General features: G+C 31.3%; 1 protein-coding gene across 2 annotated transcripts in view; it reads left to right on the top strand.

The window, feature by feature from the left end:
* Positions 1-3,745: 3,745 nt before the first annotated feature.
* Positions 3,746-21,993, top strand: part of LOC111701091 (uncharacterized) — a 23,923-nt gene continuing 5,675 nt past the window's right edge. Inside the window, exons 1-9 of one of the 2 annotated variants that reach the window (XM_023472236.1) lie at positions 3,746-4,000; positions 4,452-4,538; positions 6,654-6,693; positions 7,819-7,889; positions 8,766-8,840; positions 13,387-13,433; positions 15,572-15,649; positions 16,533-16,605; positions 19,983-20,086. In XM_023472236.1, the coding sequence (XP_023328004.1) occupies positions 3,755-4,000; positions 4,452-4,538; positions 6,654-6,693; positions 7,819-7,889; positions 8,766-8,840; positions 13,387-13,433; positions 15,572-15,649; positions 16,533-16,605; positions 19,983-20,086 (821 nt within the window). In that variant the 5' untranslated portion in view covers positions 3,746-3,754. The remainder of the gene's footprint in view (positions 4,001-4,451; positions 4,539-6,653; positions 6,694-7,818; positions 7,890-8,765; positions 8,841-13,386; positions 13,434-15,571; positions 15,650-16,532; positions 16,606-19,982; positions 20,087-21,993) is intronic. The other variant, XM_023472237.1, reaches the window with a different exon arrangement.

Raw genomic sequence — 21,993 nt, 5'->3', positions numbered from 1 at the left:
TGAGTCTAGTTTTCAAGTTGTTGTAGATGAAAAGAAAAGAAGAATTTACCTCCACCCCTTATTAGAAAAAAGATTCTCATCCTCTGACAACTGTACTGTTACAATTTTTAAAAAAATTATCCCCATTTTCTCCCCGAAACTGAATTTCCAATTACATTCTCGTGTCTAATTTTTTAAATTTTTTTTTATGCAAAATTTTATTTTATTTTAATCATTTCATTGCTTTTTCTTTTGTAAAGTTTTAGTTTCATTTTCTTTTTCACGTTTATTTAGTCCTTTATTTTTTATGTATAATTAATTTCCTATTAAGTTTTCATGTTCTGATGTACAAAATACAAACTCATTTTCATCTTCTCATGTTTCTTTTCATTTCTATCTTCGCATGTTCAATTTTATTTCCATATATTCATGTCCAGTTTCATTTTCAACTCAATTTCAATTTTTTATCTTTTTTGTCAAATTTTATTTTATTTTAATTGTTTCATATTACAGTTTTATTTCTTTTGATTCTAGTTTTTTTATCTTTCATGTCCAATTTTATTTGTTATTTCATGTTCAATTAGGTTTTCATTTTTTCATGTTTAGTTTTACTTTCATATTCTTTTGACTATTTATTTTGATTAAGTTTTATATAAACCTAAATCATGCACCTTCAGTAAAATATGAAGCATAATGTCTGACCGCATCAACCTTGTTGCACCGGCTAGTTATATTAAAACAGATTGCAATGTAATTGGTTAAAACAAATGTGGCTACTTAAAACCAAGGTTTTTTAGGACCTTCCTTGCGTTACCGGCCTAAAATTCTGCTTTAGACTATACCAAAACTATACTTAATGACATCTGACAAATTTTATTTCAAAATATGTAGTATTTGTCATACAAATGAGATGCGTAACAAAATTACAATTTTAGCTTTATTTTAACAGGAGAGCATCCTATCCTATAACTGATAAAAACAAATTTAGAAGTTTATATTCGTGTCATTATTTTCCCACCATTTTTAGCACCTACAATGATTGCTTTATTTGATAACTAGAGTTTTTATGTTGATTGTTTGAATTTAGAACCAATACTGCAGCCAATGACGTCATATAAAAGAAATAATAGGTTTAAAAGAACATTGAGTTAAATACTTCATGAATATTTATTATTTGTTGCGGAGTTACTAAATATATAAACACTCACAACCGTTTTCTTTTAGCTCTGATGAATAAGAGATACTCGGGGAATCAATACCTCCCCATCCCCATCTCCAACCTCCCCACCCCCTTCCCCCCACCTTCCTGAATCAATGTCACATCTTATCTTCAGATTATACTGCAGAACTGAAATAAGAGAATATTACAATATAGAAGCAAATCAATATTTTTTCTGGAAAAATTATTCATGTAACCAACGAGGTTATAGTGTATAGAGTGATGATGTACGCTAATCCTTTACTAATTGTATAGGCCATAAACTATACCGAGAGCGTACTGCATATTTGTTTATTATAAGTTGATTCTGGCCTAACTTATAGTATATCATTATTAGTAAACAGTTGTAAGTTACAGCTAACATAGCACACAGGTAGAGAACTATCATCCCCTGCACGTAACTAAATAAACTACATATAACAGAAGAAGGTCAAACTTATGCAATATTTCTGGTAAGACTTTGTGACCTTGTAGCTTCTTTAGTTTTTAGTTTTATGCAAAAGAAAACCTAAATAGTTACATAAATCATTCTAATCATTTTCTTCTTTTCAATTTTATCTCTTTAATAACAGGACTTGATAACAACTTTACAATGATAGCTGGATCTTTTTAATCGCAAAAAAAGTGGCTGAACTGGATTTGATAGTTACACTCTAGGCCAAATTGAAGAAATCGATTTCTTAACTAAATTGTTAAAGCTGAGAACTTAGAAAATTTATTTTTTTGGAAAAAGAAAAAAAATGTACTAAGATTTGTATGAACTATCAAGCAGTTATTTTTAAAATAATAAACATTTAAAGGGACTGTTAGAGTATAATTTCAATTAAACCTCCTTGCAAAGATGCCAGTGTCCGATTCACAACTACAACTCTGATCCTTGTTGCACCGGCTAGTAATATTGAGTGTCTGCTTTATTTACCCAATGCCCGTGCGGTACAGTAAAAACTGGAACCGGAAAGGTTGACACGGCTCGGAAATTCAAATGTACTACGGCTGCCCGTGATTAAGTAATGAGGAAGTAAAAGGAAATAGTGTTCCAATCAGACACAATCAGAGGTATGATAAACTTTTAGATAAACAGACTTATCAGCTAACCTTTCAAGCTTCCACAAATGTTACAAAAATATTCTGTAAAAATTCCGCAAAATAATTTCTTTGTTTTGCGCATTTTATAGATCTTATAGAATGGCATTTTTTACAAGAATTAGTGGATATTTTTTAACAAGGATAAGTGGATATTTTTTTAACAAGGATGAGTGGATATTTTTTAACAAGGATAAGTGGATATTTTTTAACAAGGATAAGTGGATATTTTTTGAACAAGGATAAGTGGATATTTTTTTAACAAGGATAAGTGAATATTTTTTAACAAGGATAAGCGGATATTTTTTAACAAGGATAAATGGATATTTTTTTAACACGGATAAGTGGATATTTTTTATCAAGGATAAGTGGATATTTTCTAATAAGGATAAGTGGATATTTTTTTTACAAGAATAAGTGGATATTTTTTAAGGGAAATTTGTTTCGGAAAAAGTTTAATCTAACAAATGGATATAAATATAGATATTTAGCTACTTTTATAGGAATTTAAACAAAAGTAAAATATTTTTGATTATGTAGATATAACTTTAAAATAAATAGGAGAGTTCTAATCATACGCATCTCCATCATATTATTTAATCAATAATATCGAATTTGCGATATTTTTCTACTTTTCCTTAGGTTCATAAGCGGGTTCAACCATGATCCATGTCTCAAAACTCATAAAATCTTGTTCCAGAATTAACTGCCTAAATATTTCAAAAACTAAATTTAATCGCATTTAGCCTCCCCCCCTCTTAGTTTGTTTTGCCCTAGAACTCTTATTTTTATAAATAGTCCAAACTTTAGAGTTGAAGCTACAGATTTAAAAATTGACATTTTTAAAATGCTCTTTGACATGTGTCACACAGGCTACAGCACACTCACATGTTTTTATTTGACAAAAAGCTATTTTTTTAAAATACATTTTTTCAACCTTTTTTAAATCTCTCTAGCACCCAATCTTTTTTGCCTTGTAAAATTGAAGTATGCACATTGCTCATGTTCAAATTGCAATTTCATATCTATTCTTTGAGTCTGTTTTCTAGGAGGTAGTCGCGGGACGCTTTTCCCCTTGTTTTTAGATTCAGACCCCCCCCCCCCTCCTCCCCAGCCTATATAGGGTTAAGGAACTCCTCTTTGTGTATATACTTTGTGCAAAGTGAAATGTTTCAACAAGAGAGAGAAGGAAGGAATGTCATAAAGACTGTTAAGGCTGACAAGTATTGAACCTTTTGTAATTCATGTTTCCTTAATTTCATTAAAACACAGTTTATGTGATTCTATAAAATAGTTTCAAATATTTTAGAATGTATTTAACATTCTACACAAATTAAACTTTTGAATTCAAACCATTACATTTTCGTTGGACTGTTTAAATAGATTCGTTGACACAGAAATATTACATTTACAAATTGTGATATAAAACAGAACACGAAAACTAAAAGTTTTGTTAAATAATTTTTTACATAAATGTTTATTTTTCAGATGACAATTTCAACAATCATTTTTGGAATAATTTTCTCTCATATAAAATGTCTTTCCTCCACAACATTTGGTCTGGACTCACGGTTGACCCAGTATTCTGGATTAGAACCTAGATCATATCCAGGGGTTGAGTCTAGACCCGGAGTAAAGATGGAACCTAGGCCCGGAGTAAGGATTGAACCTAGATATCCTAGTTACACTGCTCAAACTACTAACCTTGTTCAAGTTAAGGTATACAAATATGTCCATTTCTTAATCTTTTTTTTTTGGGGGGGGGGGAATGGTCTTTATGAAAGCCTCCCACTCAGAATAGGTCAATAAAATAAATAAATTTAAAATCTAATTCTATTTATCTAACTGAAGCTAAAATGTTCTCGAAGCATAAATATTGACTGACTAGTTATGTCCCCCCCCCCATTATGTATGTAGTCTAAAAAACATACACGGTGTCCCAAAAAAAGGCAATTAGGGGTTTTATAGACATTTGAAATACATTTTAGACCCAAAGCTCTAAAAGATGCCAATTTTTGGAAAACCCTGGATGCTTTTAAGTCTCTGATTTCGATTTATAGCAAGATGTTAAATTATTTATGCTGATTTTAGGTACCCCGCTACATACTTGCGGGCCAAACAGTACATTTGTAATGTAATAAAATTTTTGAATTTTTTTTACTGTTTTTAGGTCCCCCGGTATGTACTGGCAGGTCAAACAGTACATTTGTACTGCAATTTTTCCCTTCCATCACACAAAGACTTTTATTCTTTGAAGGTAGACTAATCATGATATCGATATGTTTTGTTTGTGAAAATAAAGTTTATCCCTTTTATTGCTGTTATTGTTTAACGTTAAAAACTGATTTATAATTAAATAATAATTTTCAAAACTGCAGATTGGCAAATATTAAATTGTTGAGATTAACATATACCATGAAAACTATTATTTAAGTAAGTTTCTTTTGTTAAGTTATTGGCGCTAGTTGAAATTTAAGAAAAGTTGTTGTTTTTTACTACTTTTTGCTATTTGTTTGGTCTTGGGAGTAAAAAATGTATTTTCCGAAAAAGCAACGTTAACGTTAAATATAAGTTGAGTAAAAAAAAGATTGTCAATGTTTTGGAAAAAATTTTCCAACATTCTATTTTGTTCGGAATTTAGGCATAAATGAAATAGATGTGATAAAAACATCAAAAATATTTTTAGAACATTGAAAAAGAAATCTGCGAAACCAATTTTAAAAAAAATTAAACTTTTTGAAAAATTGTTGGTAATTATTATATTTTATGTATTTCCAAAATTTTACAAAAAAAAATCATTTAAAATTGAATGAGATATGACAAAAAATGAAGGCCAATTTTGGAGAACACTGGAATAAACATTTTCCCAAACATTTTTTAAAAAGTTCATTCTTTCAAAAGTTTTTATTGGCGCGCGGAATTCAATATTCCTAAAATATTTTTTAATATTTTTCTATCGCATTTTATATTATTTGTGCCTTAAATCCGAAAAAAATAAAAATTTGAAAATTTTGTACAAAATATCGATAATCCCTGTTTATATTACTCACCCTGTATGTATAAAAATATAGAAATATTATTTCAAAGCGAAAGTTAATTTCTATTTTTAGCTCTAGCTAAAATTTTAAGCCCAGAAACCAATTCGCTTTATCACATCTGTATTAGTCGGTTTGTTGATGGGGGGAAGGCAACCCATACATGTCGTCACAAAATTGCGTTTGCGGCATGCGCTTAAACCAATAGCTTCAAAGCCACACCCTCTTTGTCTAACAGCAAAATGACATTTTTAAATTTTTTTCTTGTGATTTCAAAACTTTTTATTACAAGATTATTGATAGCCCGTAATCCGAATATTCTTTAACATATTAGATAAAGCTAGGAGATGTGCTACTGTCACCAAAATATAGATAGTGAAAGTGTATTATATGACAGATGTCATGACGTTTTAAAAATTTAAAATAATTCTACATTCGTCCATTATTTCCATACAAAAGTCCACACATTTGGCCGGAAGACAAAACGATTGTGGTTCAGAAGCTTAGGGTAAGTGAAAACACCATTTTGCGACGTCATTTGTGGGTCGGAGTTAAAAAAAGGCGTGGGTTGCCTTCCTCCCATCGTTAGATCCTTTCTCTTTTATCTTTTTGCATTCTTACTGGTGTTAATTTTATGATCACTTTTCTCCCGAGATCCCTGCCAAATATTCATGGAAATTCTGACTACAAAGTGTCAAAAAATATTTGCAAAAAAACATTCCACTAACTAAATTTGAATTTTATATGTCCTTTTTTAAAAGCTTTGGCGTATCAAGTTTTTATTCAAACTCTTCCCGCGGTTGTCATCTAATTCCTATTTTTATTCGGACATCCTGTAAACAGTTACCACATAGTAAAGTACATTGGATTAGGGTACTTAGAAAAGTGAAGTACATAATAGACAAAAATAGTACAAAGATTTATACCGGGATCCTTAAAATGTTTGCCTGAGCAATAATAATGAATTGCCTCCCGCCCCTTCTAATTTGAATCACCAATAATCTAACCCTTCCTGAATCTTTAGCTTTGAATCAGTGGTTCTAATTTGAATCGGTAATAGGTAGTTCAGCAATATAGCTGAAATTCTTTGAATTCATTCCCAGAACTTGAGACGTTTGTTTGACATAGTGGATATTTACCAGGCTGATCTAGATATCCATTATGTAAAAGACATCAATCTCAGATTTGATCCAATACAGCTCCTTTGTCTGATAGTTTAACTACGTATTCTATATACGTCAGTCATAATTTTATTTAAATATCAGCACATTAGTTATTCTTTTAAATTATTTGTCAAAATAAAAGAAAACTTAATTCATCTAAGTCAATTTTTTCAGTGGTTTCATGAAGATGAAGAAGTATATCGACTAATTCCAGGTAAAATTTATAAATATATTTTATATAAAAAACTATTTAAAAATTCATTACTAAAAAAACACGGTGACCCAAAAAACAGGGATTAACGTTTTTAAGACGTTTTAGTATTTAAAAAATCTTGAAAAAGTGCCCTTACATTCTTATTACATTCTTAATACATTCTTATTTTAGGAAGGATCGTTTAAGTAACATTTTGTACTTTGATGCTTCCGTTTGACGTAAGACTATGTTGAATGTTTGAAAACATCTCTGTTTACTCTCAACAATTAATAATTTTTATTATTTAATTCAAATCTATATTGCTTAGAAATTATAATAATAAATACCATATTAGATTTCTATAAAATTTACATTTAAAATTATTTCTTTAAGAGTTCCTAATTTGATGCCTTGCAAAAAAATAGCTTATTTCTGCAGTTCGCAACCATGAGGCCGGGATTCCTTCAACATCTCTTTGAAAGAAGGTTTCTTTTCATAGAGTTCTGGGTTTAGGACTATGTATACAACTTGGATTTCAGAAATCCCAGAAGAAAAATCTAGGGGGGTTCAGATATATGTAAATACTTTCAGTTAGTTTCTTAAACAATACATGGTTAGCTAAAGTTAACAGATTTTCCAATTTTCCAAAAACAATCGGATGAAAAAACTTACGTAAACGACTCCTTCTAAGATTAAAAAACTTCAGCACATTTTCAAATCATTATAAATGATTTCAAAGCCTGAAAAACGCTATTTCCTGTTTTTTGGGTCACCCTGTATAAATCATAATTTCATTGTTAAAGTAAAAGTTAAAAAACAAGTTTTTTTTAAAATTCTACAGTTAATTGATGTCTAAGGCGGAAATGTAAAATCGAACGTTCTGAATAAACATGAACAGTTGAAGTATTTGGTTTTGAACGCAAGTTTTTGAAAATAAAAAGTTTTTTTTTTAAATATGACCATTAATATTTCAACAATACTAGGGACATAGTTGAGAACTTTTGAGAAGAAAGAAAGTTAGTTTAGCTAGTCGACATGTTCATGTCCATGAATTTAATCTCTGCGGCAAAAGTTTTCAAGGATTCATAATTTTCCAACTGAGAAAATCTGAAAGTATTTAAATATATCCTTGATGTTTGTGCTCAGGAGCTGTTAGGGATCTACAAAGAATGGTTTTTAAATCTCATCTCTTCAATATAGATATTTCAGGCTCTAAGGTAAACAACATTATAATCACACCAGTGCAACAGTAGCATGATCAAACCTGTCTTGTGTAATCCATATTAAACCCGTACAAACATTTAATTGTACCAACCAGTCTTGTGTAATCCTAATTATACCCGTACAAGCATAACATTGTACCAACCGGTCTTGTGTAATCCTGATTAAAACCGGTACAAACATTAAATTTTACCAACCAGTCCAGTGTTATCCTGATTAAAACCGGTACAAACATTTAATTGTACCAACCAGTCTAGTGTAATCCTGATTAAACCCATAAAATCATTTAATTGTACCAACCAGTCTTGTGTAATCCTGATTAAAACCGGTACAAGAATTTAATTGTACCAACCAGTCTAGTGTAATCCTGATTAAACCCATAAAATCATTTAATGTGTAATCCTGATTAAACCCATAAAATCATTTAATTGTACCAACCAGTCTTGTGTAATCCTGATTATAACTGGTACAATCATTAAATTGTAACAACCAGTCTTGTGTAATCCTGATTACAACTGGTACAAGCATTTAATTGTACCAACCAGTCTTGTGTAATCCTGATTACAACTGGTACAAGCATTTAATTGTACCAGCCAGTTTAGTGTTATCCTGATAAAAACCCGTACAAGCATTTGATTGTACTGTCCAGTCTCGTGTTTTTAAAACAGGTACAAGAACATATAGCGAGGAATGTCCGGACAACGATGCACCACTCACACAGCTTCAATTGTCACTAAATTTCCCGATATATAAATTTGAATATCTACGAAATCCTTGATCAAAAAAAGTTTTAAAGGGACATGCCTCTCTATAAATAGAAGGTCACTTGAAATTAAGCTTCCAATCCCTTTAATTAATGTATTTGTTTTAAGATGATCGGTCCTGGCGAACATCTGCTCGTATTACAGTATATTAGTAGAACACAAGCTGGAGAATACAAGTGTCAGGTTAGCTTATCTTCATGTATTACATACAGTATATCACGTTTGAACAAAGGATGCTTACCGTAGTCTAATACTTCTAAAATTTCATCTTTATCTTTTTTCTTTCTCAATAAATACTCATTTAACATTATTGGAAGATCTAGAAAAATATTTAATGTTTCCAAGGAATGAATATCCTTTACCGGTTGGAATCAATTTTTCTAAAGTCAAACCTTATAGAAATCCAGCGTATAGAAACAGCTATGTAAAGCAACAAGGCGTATTTTCCGGGAGAAATTTTTTTATATTTTTGAGAAATTAAACGTTTTTGTAAAACATTGTAGCTTATAATTATCACTATCATAATTTCTATTTTTTAACATACCCTAGACATTAAAGGAGCAAAATAGTTTAATATGTACATTTGTACTGCTCTCTATTGTGTTTAAGGTCCCCCAGATTTTAGTATGTACTGACAACATAAATGAACGATTTTATGGTTATACATAAAATTGCATGTTACTATTTAAAAAGATATTTTATAAAAATGCTATCTACAGTTTTATCTTTAGAAAAAAAAATTTCTTAACCCTATCTCTGCTGGGGTACTTGAAAACCAGTATATGCTGGGGGGGCAATTTGACCCCCCCCCCCTCTAAATCCCATGTTTGATGTCCAAATATGACAAATGATACATCATGGGGGGGGGCGGGGGATCGATGATGTGGGCAGTGGAGTCTCAAGCTCTAATTTTCTATAAAGCCTGATATTTTAAACTTAACTTCTGTTGATTAATAGTCTCCCCCCCCCTAGTATAATAGATTCTGAATACATATTCATAGCTTCTTTCTATTCTTTTTATCATTAACATTTACGGATTTGTTATTGACTTATATATCACACCGGACTAACCAGAGTGAGCAGCATTCGGTTTCTTCTATTTGAAATCAAACGTGTTTTGGTCTATAATTCAATAATCATTTACTTTGCGGATTTGTTTATTTTATACATTTTCATTCAAAATGCATATGCCGACAATAAAGTATAAAAGGAAAAAAGGCTTACAAATTATGCTTAATGGGTCAAATTGTGATCGAAAGTCACAGCTTTCTGGAATATTGACAGAACCGTTAAATCCACGTGATATGGAAATAAACACCTCCAACAATTTCATAATCTTTCTTAAAGGGACTGTTAGCATAATTTCAATTGACCCTCAGCCCATAATTGAAAACAACAAATAAAAATTGATAATTAACAAATTATAAAGATTAAAATCTAATATATATTAAACAGACAAATCTTGTAAGGGGTATCTTTGTGAATATTACATTGTCATATTTGAATTGAGTGTGACTTGATATTACGCTTACAGTACCTTTTAGCAAGATTTAAATTCATAAACATTGATTAGTTTTGATTGCGGTAACTTTGTGGAAAGACAATGATAGAAACTGTAAGAATTTAACCCTTTTCAAGATAGAAAACGTCGAGACGATAATTTTTCTTATTTTGTTAATCAATAGAGGTTTAAAGGATACCTTTGTGAATCAGGGATTCCACTCTATAAATGGAGGGTTAATTAGAATTATGTTGACAGTCCCTTTAAAATGTTCATAACAGAGCCCTTCTAATCTGCATCACCGACATGTGAGAAAATGGCTGAATTTGTTTCCACATCACCCACCGTTATTTATTATTTTCAGACTTAAAGGCTATTTCATGATACATGAACTTTGAAAATCACACTCCTGATAGTTTTCTTTCTATAAGACGTTTTTAGTACAAAACTTGATGATGGGGAGGGGGGCAAGGTGATATTGTATGATGATTATTACGATTTTTGACTCGTTATGTTTTTTCTCATTACCAAAATTAAATATTTTGGCCTAATTGGCTCGATTCCCATGGAATGTCTACCCCAAACAACAAAAATAGAAACAAACTCAAGAACTGACGAGGGTCAACCCAGACCGAAATATATTTTCAATAAATGTGGAACTAACATCAACTTTTTTACTCTACAGAGGTTTGGTCCATCACCATTACCGAATTTTAATTTTAGTTAAACTAAGTATGCAGTGTTGTGGACAAATTCTTTAGAATTAATTTGACATATATAAAACTTTTTAAATATTTGCAAATCCTGAGTTTGAGCGCAAAGTCGACGTTCAAAATCGTACTTTTGGGTGGATACGTTTAAAATTTTTTTTTTTTAATTATCAAATAACGACGACAAAAATGTAAACAAAATTCTATAGTAAAATAATTATTCAATTATTAGTTTCTATAATCTCTCTTAAATCACTAGGGATTTTCTGCAGATTTTCTGGAATTATAATTAAAAAGACGACATTTAAAGAATTTGAAGAAATCTGCGAACAAATTCATAGAAAATAAGAATTTAATAAAATGATGAAAAAGGAAATATTTAATTCTAACTTCGATTTATTGGCAAATTTCCTTTGAGAAATATGTTCCTAAACATCTAATTAGTTTACTATAGAATTTTTACTATATTTTTCGTCGTCGTTATATAATAATTTAATAAAATCGATTCTGAAAATGTACCCACCCAAATTCTTGATTTAAACGTCGAATTTGCGCTCAAACTCAGTAATTATTCACCGTGGAAACGTTTTATATATGGCTCAAATTAATCCACAGTTCTAAAGTTTTCAGCTCACGTATCGTACAGGGTGTCCCACGAAACATGACAATAGAAAGACGACTTGAAAGTCGTCTTTAATATTTGAATTTATTTGTGACATTTAGTATTCTATCTACTTTAACATGTATGATTCTTGAAACAATTATCACATAATTTTCCTAGCCCTGACATTTCCAAAAAGTGGTCTGCGTTTTTTGTGCTTTCAATATTACCGGAGATAAAAAGAGTTTGGTTCAGATTTCAATTTTGGTAAATAAAAGCAAAATTGTCGAAATCTGAACGAAATTCTTTATATGTCGGGCAATATTGAAAGCACAAAAAAGGCAGACCACATTTTGGAAATGGCAGGACTAGGGGAATTTTGTGATTATTATCTCTAGAAATTTACCTCTAAAATTAGGTTCACAAAAAAATGCAGCAAATTATATCAAAAATCAAGACGACATTCAAGTTGTCCTGCATACTGTCATGTTTCGTGGGACACCCTGTAGTTCCGCTTATTTTCCTTATATATTCTAGCCCTTCTTTACCAATGAATAAAACTGTATAATGCAAATGCATACATATGAAAAATATATTTTGTAATATTTACATTTGTTTTATTGCGAAGTTTTGTGTAATTCGGCAATAAAAATGCTATTCAAGATACTAGCCTACACATAAAAAGAATTTGTGTTTTATTTATATCATGTGTTTAAAGATTTTATTTATTTTAATGCTTTTGCCAACATTTTCTTATTTTCTTTTTTTATCAAAATATTTTGTTTGGTCCATGAAATTTTTACTCTCTAATGCCTTTTGTTTTTGGTGTGGGAAGGGGGGGGGGCGGGGGATCGATGATGTGGGCAGTGGAGTCTCAAGCTCTAATTTTCTATAAAGCCTGATATTTTAAACTTAACTTCTGTTGATTAAAAATTTTATAATTTTGAAAACGTAAAGGTTTAGGGTAGATAGTTCAGAGCCGGATTTAAAGAATTTGAGCAGTGGCTTAAATTTGAGACTCGGCTCAAATATGGTTGGTTCCATTGAAGATTGTATTCAATGTTTCACGATTTAAGCCGGAGCTCAATTGAAACAGGTTCTTGGAGGATTGAGACGCGGCTCAAATTCATTAAATTTGAGCCGTGTTCAAGAATGTAAGGCAAGGAAAGTCAATTACGGTTATGTATACTCTGTGTACATATTGAAACCAGTTCTCTCTGGGCGGAATTTGTAAACAATAATAGATGCATCAGTGTTCGTTTGGTATCCGAGGAGGTTAAAAGTATTAAATTTTGATAATTTTGATAATTCACATAATAGTTTCGTATGACCAGAATATTTCATTGTTGTTTTATGTGAATGATGGATCCCATGTCAGGCTTCGACATCCGTCTTGTGTTTACATTAGCGCCCAGAGACAGTGCACTGCAGTACTAAAGATGTGTACACTTCTGAAATGACTCTCCTTGCCTTACATCCTTGGCCGTGTTAAGTAATGAGTTCTAGAAAGAATAAAAAGTGTCTTTATTGAAACTGATACATGTCAGTAAACCTAATATATTTTTTAAAATCATCATGCAGGGATGTTTTTAAAAGGACTGTAAGCGTAGTTTCAATATTGATCTTCCATACTAACATGGCAATGCTCGATTTACAACGGTACCATTGAAACCTTAATCTGATAAAAAATGTTGTAGATTTCGTCTTTTTCGTTGTTAAAAATGCGCAAGTCAATTTTGCAGAAAAATCGCAAATGTAAATAAACAGTTTAAAGAAACAAAAATATTTCTATTTTATTCCTACTTGATAAAGCTTTTAAGGGTAGCCTTGTCAATTTTGGCATTTAGAGTCACTTATAATTACGCTTACAATCCCTTTAGAATTATCAGTTTTTTTTTACTGTTTATTTTTGTTTAGGTGACTGAAGATTCTCCTCCATTTGCCTTTTCCGAGTCATCTGGAAGGTAAAATTATCAAAATAACTTTTTTTATTTTTCTAAATTTTCGAAAATAATGTTTTGTTTGAAAGTTACAAATTAATTTCTTGATTACCATATAAGTAAAATCTACCTAAATTTTACCTAAAAATGTTTAGAATTTAGAAATGAACTGATATCCCTCCTCCTCCTGATTCTCATTTTACTAATTTATTTATGCCAATTGCCAAGTGCATGTTGGGCTCTATAATAATAAATGCCCTACTCTTAAAACTGCTTTCAAACCTAATCAATCCAGGTACAACTCGTAAACTATCAATGCCAAACCAATGGGCATAATCTCATATGCTTCAATGTCAACACTGACACAAGCTCCTAAACTATCAATTCAAAACCCAATGGGCACGATCTCATTGGCTTCAATGTCAACAGGGACATAAGCACGTAAACTATCAATGCTTAACCAATGAACGCAATCTCGTCAGCTTGTTAGGTTTAAACGAGGAACGAATTACTCTCTCACCGTAATCAAAGCGGAGTATATTCCAACTAACTTGTATTTAGTTATCTACGTTACAGATTAAGTTGCGCGGATATATATAGGCGTAATTAAGCTAATCACAATACATGGTTTGACATACTTACAGACGTATTTAGGCTAGGTTTGTCGCATTGCTAGTTTTGAGAAGTTAATAATAAGCGCTTTTAGATTTACAGACAATGTACAACATAATATAACTAGGTATGTTCAGGTTAACAAATATTGGGATTTCTACATTATTTGCTACAGGGCTTCGGAAAGACAAGAATGATGATGGCTAATATTTACGCCTGTCTATCCGTGTATGAAGAATAAATATTGGTAAAAGGAGTGTATAAACCTTTTGTACATTGTTTTTATATAATACATTCTCTGTGTTTGTTTAGTATTTTCTTACATATTAACCAATTCAGGAATAAGAGTACAGTGTACAATACAACGGAAACAAACATAAAAAGTATTAAAAAAGAGTTCGTTATTAAACGTAATTTCAATTAACCCTCCATGCAAAGATGGCAATGTATGATTAACAACGGTACTCTTGAAACCTTAATCTGATCAAAAATATGAAAGATACCGTAGTATTGTTTTTGACTCCAAAGTTTTTTTTTCTGTGAGTTTCTCCATTGCTTCTTATAAACAAGGAATACACAAATTACAAGAAAACGCAAATGAGAAAAAAACAGTTCAAGAAAGAAAAACATTAATATCATGTGTACCCGTAGTACATTTGAATTTCCGAGCTAGGGCAACCTTTCCGGTCCCAGTTTGTACTGTATCGACCGGACATTGGGTGCAACAAGGTTGACGTGGTCAGACTTTAGGTTGAATTTACTTTTACTTAAGGGTCAGAGGTGCGTGATATTCATACTTGATTAGACAAAGCTTTCTAGGATATTGTTGGTAATCCGGCAATGTCATCGTTGCAATTTGTCATCTTTGAAATTCCGCTTAAAGAATTCCTTCAAGTGCTAAACTATTGAATGGAATAGCGCTTAATTTCAGCAATTGAGCTACGTACATATCAATCTTTTCGGGAATCAGTATAAGCATTGATGCCGTAGATTTAAGATTTTAAAGTTTACCTCTTTAAACATATAGGAAGCAAGATTTTAAAAATCGAATAGATTAAGCACTACCCTGTATGCCGAGTCCATTAGCGCCTGATCTAATCAGGGTTCAGTCATGTGTTTGTTGTCTATTCTGAACCAATAGAAATTGCATGGCGGTAACATCTATCTTTCTATCTATCTCATTATCCAATTAGAGATAAATCCTTATATCGGCGCTATCAGTTAATGGAAATATAAGATAATAATGAGCATATTAATTCTATTCTAATAACAAAATTTATTTTATTCTGAGAAAAGAGAAAGTTATTAGTCAAGAATGACTAAAGATGTTCATTTTTCAGATGGATTTCTAGCTCTTCCAAAGTTCTTTTCCAAACATTGACTGGCGGATTTATGAATAAGAAATAAAGAAAATTGGCAGAATTCAACACTTTTTCAGAACATGTTGCTCAAATATATGGTGTAGAGTTCTATATAAAGGGTACTGCTGTGATTTAACATCATAAATATAGATAGATACATAATTACACAATAATGTTTTATTTTCTCAGATTGATGGTAGTTGTACTTCCTGAGAGACACCCTGTGATATCTGGAGTTAAATCGTCTACCTATCTTCCAGGAGACAGGTATTTTTTTAGTTTAAAATAATAATTCAACGTTTTTTGGTTAGGAATCAAAAAACCTATTAATAAATTCAAAAACATAAAAAAAGTTTTATTAAATTTCACATCTAGTGAAAATTAAATTAAATCTAAACATGAAGAAGAAGTTTATTTAAAGCAGAATTTCTGACTTGACTTTGCCTAATCCTAAATCTTTAAGTATTCATTTTGCTTTAAACGAAAAGAGGTTTTCTTGGAAATATGCATGATTTGAGACTGAACTAAATTAATACAAGTTTAATTGGTTTTATTTCAAAATAGATAAATAAAAGATTATACTAGCTCGGGAACCCAGCTTTGCCATGAAACAAAGTTTTCTTATGAGTGTTAACCTATTAAACTTAGAACTTTTAAACCAAACTAAGAACATTCCCGTAATTCTTAAGAGTTCCCCAATCATCATTTGAGGCAAATCGGTTAAGGGGTTCCTGAGTTAGGATCGGACTTACAAACAAACAAACAGAGATTAATACTTAAAATATATAATAAATCTATTATTCAATAAAAAAGACAGATAAATATCCCATACAGAATGTTCCATGGAACAATTGACATGGACCAATCTTCAGTGAGGTCTATTCTTGACTTGGAGATTCTGATTGAATGATAAATCTGGTACACCTGAGGCCGAATTAAAAGCATTTGAGCCGCGGCTTAAATTAGAGCCGAAGCTGAAATATGGTTGGTTCCACTTAAAATTTCATTATATTTTTCAAGATTTTAGCCGGTGTTCAATTGAAACCGGTTTTGGGGGATTTGAGACGCGGATTAAATTCATTAAATTCGGACACTGGAATACTTTATATTTACATAGGTTATCTAAAATATGAACTTTATTTTATTTTAGGATTAGCATTAATTGCACGAGTAGGAGAAGTTTCCCAGCCCCCTCCCTTTACTGGTCTCTCAATGGGAAAATGGTAAATACATATTTTTTTGCTCCGGTTTGAGAATTTTAGGCCACTACGTAAAAACAAGACTAAATCTATTAATCTACGAGCTATATAGTAACAATATTAGTTACAAATACTGTGGCGGCACCTCACATGGTTCTGTCAATATTCCAGAAAACTGTGACTTTCAATCACAATTTGACCCATTAAACATGATGTTTTAGCCTTTTTTCCAAAATACTTTTTTGTCGGCACATACGTTTTGAATAAACAAATCCGTAAGTGAATAGATTGTTGAATTAAGGACCAACACACGTTTGATTTCAAATAGAAGAAACTGAATGCTACTCACTCTGGTTAGTCCGGGGTAAGCTCAAGATTTCATTATGGATTTTGATAAATTTTGAAAAAAAAGAAAACAGCAAGGAATCAGTCAGAGGGAGTTGAGAACTCTAACAGGAAGTAATTTTTACAAGGAACATAGTAGCGGACATTAGATGAGCAGTATTTGATAGAATTGATATATTTGATCTGTATCTGGGCTTAATGGGACTGTACATACAATATTCTGTGATCCTCAATTTGAAAAGTACTCTTTAAACCTTTTTTCTGATCAAGGATTAAAGGTTATTTACGTTTTTATTAACACACTTACTGTAAATGCCATTCGCATCGAGTTCACTATGAACAGTAGTGTAAACTCGAGTTATATCGTCTGCAGCTAGACATTATCATTTTAGCGAGAAAAACGCGGATTTCCTTCTCAATGATGCACAGATTTAAAGGGCCTGTTGGGAATAGGATATGTAAGTTGTAACATTTGCAATTGCGTCAATAGTCTTAATAAAAATCAATACAAACTTGAGGTTCCATGTATATTAGAAAAATATCGTCATTTTTTTTACTTTCTAAAATAGAAAAAGCAAAAACTCAGTCAAATTTCAAGTAGGAACTTCCAAGGAAAATTAATTATGATGAAACCCTTAGATCAGGAACAGAAAATATAGTTTGAGATCAAAGTATTCAAGAAACATATCTGATCAAAGAACCATTTCTTCTAGTTTTATAAACTGTCTCTCTGCAGAGCTGTCTCTGGTTTCCGTTCAAATATTCAAAATATCTTAAATCAATTTGTCAAAAGCTTTTAGCAAGTCTATTTAACATAAAACTGTGGTTTTTATGTAAAGCCATCGAGAACTTTTTATCTTTGCATAATGTCAAAAAATACACAAAAATACACATACAAGGTTTCTACGGCGGCCCCTCTTCATGATAATTTATTTAACTTTTTAACTGTTTCTCTTAAATTCGGCCATTTTAAATAATTTTAAAATTCATCTTTTCAAAGTATTTCTCAATTTTGATTTTCAATAAACCTTCTTCCTTGGGGTCATGTGAGGTCCCACACTACATTTGGGTCCCATTATTTTCCAGGTATTGAAGGATATTGATGTTAAAAGTTTTTAAATGAAATAATGTTTTGCTTTATTTTATCCAAATATTTTTTGGATAAAATGTTTTCTAAATATTATGGTAATAATATTTCACGTAAATAGTTTGTGTGTGAGGAGAGCAATCTCTTTGAATAGCATCACGGGAGCAGAACTTTTTTACTTTTATAACAAATATTTCTTTTAATAAGAATAATTTGCTGCTTCTATAATAATAGTTTAATGTGGCGTAAACACTTCCTGACTTCGCTAAAAATGTATCTATTTTATTTTCTAATAACCACAAATAACCAGTTCTGTATGCCGAGTCCATTAGCGCCTGATCCAATCAGGGTTCAGTCATGTGTTTGTTGTCTATTCTGAACCAATAGAACAATACTCAACGTTGAGCCTTATTCTCCACTAAAACCAACCAAGGTCGGTTTCATTTTCATTGGGCCTAACTTCTTAAGTCGAGCCGAAAATCTTACAGCTGTCAATCACGTGACACAAGCTGTCGTCAGAGTTGGGTCGAAGATTGGTCGGGTTTAAGGAATTACGGGTCGAGCCGAAGTTTTTAAATCGCGGACTCAGGTTGCAAAGATTATAATATTAATATTAAAGATTGTTGTGAGTTTTAAAGATACAAGTGTCCTTACAAAGATTGTAAAATTATTTAAAATGTTAGAGCTAAACATGTTCATGATTTATTAATACAAAGTGTGAACAAAACAAAAATAATTTCTGTCTATCTTAGTGGTAAAGAATGTTAATATAAAAAGATATGTTAGATCTTCCTGAATAATAATGTTCCCAATGAAAAACCTGCATAAATAGGAGAAGGCATTTATGATTGATTATCACGAATGGTCGGATAGTAAAGATAGATAAATTGCTTGAGAAGAAATACAGGATATCTACAAAATGGTTTTGGACTCCTCATTTTTTATTCGAAATCTTGTGTATAGTAAAATAGGCTCAAAATAAAACAATGAGACTTTTGATCATCAATGGGCTTCAAAAAGCCCTAATCACCCTCTTTTGGGACACCCAGCAGTATATATCTTTTAATTTGAATAGAGAGACAAATAGTAAAAAGAAACAGTGGATAGAGAAGAAAAAATGAACTTTTCTTAAAGGGACTGTAACCAAAATTTCAAGTGACCCTCTATGCAAAGATTACAATGTCCGATTTACAACGGTACCCATGAAAGCTTTGTCTTATCAAGTATGAATCAGATAGGCATGTTTTTGTTTATTTAAACTGTTTATTTTCATTTGTGGTTTCTCTGCGAAAGACGAAAGGTGACTTGCATGGTTCTTGTTTATAAGAAGCAATGGAGAAACTCACAGAAATGAACACTTTTTGAGTCCGAAAAGCGACTGTATCTTCCATATTTTGATCAGATTAAGCACGATCAAAAGTATTTGTTTATCTGAAACTCCTCCATACACTTAGATGATAATGCCAAATTGAAATATTTTCAAAACTCAATGCTTTTATCCTCCTCGGATGCTAAACGGACACTGATGCATTTATTCTTGTTTACAAATTCCGCCCAGAGTAAACTTGTTTAAATATGTACGCAGTGTATACGCAACTGCAATTAACCTTTCTTACATTATAACCTTGGACCAGACAAATATTTAAGGATACCGTCGCAAATCAGGTACTGTCCTCTTTGTAGTAAGGGTCACAGTCCCTTTTAGGAAAAGATTATTGATCTGAAACTCTATTTTTTTAATTCTAATATTTCTTCAAAAAAAAGGTTGAAAGATGGATGTTGAACCCCAATATAACAGAAGTGGATTAGGACGGATTAGAATCCTCTATATTAGGATTAAATAACAATATTTTATCCTTATATTTAGGTTGAAAGATGGATGTTGAATTCCTATATAACAGAAGTGGATCAGGACGAATTAGAATCCTTAATATTAGGATTTATAACAACACTTAATCCATATATTTAGGTTGAAAGATGGATGTTGAACTCCTATATAACAGAAGTGGATCAGGACGGATTAGAATCCTCTACTCTAGGACTAAACTTCCTTGTTCTTCCAGATCATTTTAGGAATATATAGTTGGTTAACAAAATCAAGTTTTAAAAAGCTTTAATTTTTAAGGAAATCTTAAGTATTTTTACTGTTTGCTTTATACAACATTTTATAATAAAAACAACAAAGAGGGTTTTTTGTTTTGTTTTTTGGTTTAAAAATTATTGATTGTGTCCGTTTGTTAACAAAATTTTCAGTGAATTTACTTAAACAAACTTTAGTTAACAGATCGTTAATGGGTAAAGCAATTTTTCTTTGAGCTTTACAAATTAACGGAAAAGAACTGAGTCTTTGCCAAAACCTTTAATTTTCTAATTCAAACATCTTTGCAACCCAATGTGATACACCTTTGTTATTTCAAACTATGAATTCGCAGTTTGTAATATCAAAGGTTTAGACTATCAGGTTGCGAAGATATATAGATTAGATTTATCCATAATAACGAACGGTTCATTGATTAACCATATACAGGCTCTTTAGAGTTAATTCCCCCCCCCCCCCATTCCTAAGATATTTATTGAGAAGAGTCCTAATTTTCTGTAAGAAGGAGAAGGTGTGTTCTATGATGTTGTATTAGATAGTGGGTTGAGGGGGGGGGGGGGGTTGTAACAGCCCTGATCGATGGAGTCTGATATATACCGAGAATACTTTTTATATAAAGATAAAAAACCTTTCTTGATTAAAGCAAATATATTCACTAAAGAAATATAAGAATGTTTTTTTATTGAAAAGTTTATAAAAAAGTTTATAAATATAACTTTTTTTATATCCCTAAAAGGAACCTCTCTTATAGCTCTTACTTATTATTTTAATTTGTTTAAGTGAGAGTGTTAATTGTTTTTTTTAAAATGTTGAACGTATTGATAAGAACTAATGATATATAAACCTGCTCATCACTACAAACTACACAAAAGGATAGGTTAAAATTCATGCAATATTACTGGTACACCATTGTGACCTTGTAGCTCCTCTAGTTTTGATTTTCCGGACAGGTATAGCTTTTTTATAGCTCTTTGACATGAGGAGTTAAATTTGAAAACTTATAAGATTTCAGTCTTCGTGCAGTTTACTTTAGTTTAATGTGCCTTGTTTAGAGTCAAGGGTTCCTTTTTCACATTTTAACATTGAATTGGGAATTTTTATACTTTTCAAGTAATGACCAGGTGTTGCATGCGGATTGCGGAATCATTTAATAAGTCACTAGTTAGCTCGCTTATTCAAATTTTGTTTCTCTAGAAATATGCATTTTAGAACTACAACACGCTTGTCACCAGTTTAGTTTGAGAGAAGTAATCATAGATAGAGATTGCGCATAAGACGATGAAAGAGATGTAAAGAGATGTTTTAAAGATATTCCTATTATAAAAATTAACTAGGTCGGTTGTGAACATTGGCTGTTCTTATGTCATTGAGTACTTGTGGTGTACATGAGTTCTGTAGAGAGAAATTAAAGTTAGTTTAGTCCTTTTCATGTCCTTCTCCAGTTCTCGTCAATATGATATATTGCTCAGTGAAATATTGTTGTTCAAAAAGTTCCATTCCCGGAGTTATTTTACACTCTAATATGAAATCCATTAAAACACCAAACCACCCTGCTTATCATTGAAGTACACTTTGACCCCTAGATGAGTTCGCGGACTGTACAGTTCTTGGTGATTTTGCGTACATAAGCTATCTATGTTTATTTATTTATCTATGGAAGTAATTGGCAAAATACTAATATTTTTTTTTAGGGATGAGTGCGGCCGTATTCCGGATCATTTTGAAGCTAAGCCAAGATAGCTTTCTAGCGTTGAGTAAAGTTTTTAAAAATAGACTTTTTATCCGTTTCTCAAATACTTGATAAATATGGTTTATTTTCTTTGTTTGCTTTTATTCCACAACCATGTTCTATGAATATATATTGTAGTAGAAGGAGCTGGGG

Source organism: Eurytemora carolleeae, unplaced genomic scaffold (assembly GCF_000591075.1).
Source record: "Eurytemora carolleeae unplaced genomic scaffold, Eaff_2.0 scaffold323, whole genome shotgun sequence".
Classification (NCBI taxonomy): Eukaryota; Metazoa; Arthropoda; class Copepoda; order Calanoida; family Temoridae; genus Eurytemora; species Eurytemora carolleeae.
The sequence above is the reverse complement of the archived record's forward strand: the minus strand, read 5'-3'. Positions and strand labels throughout refer to the sequence as shown.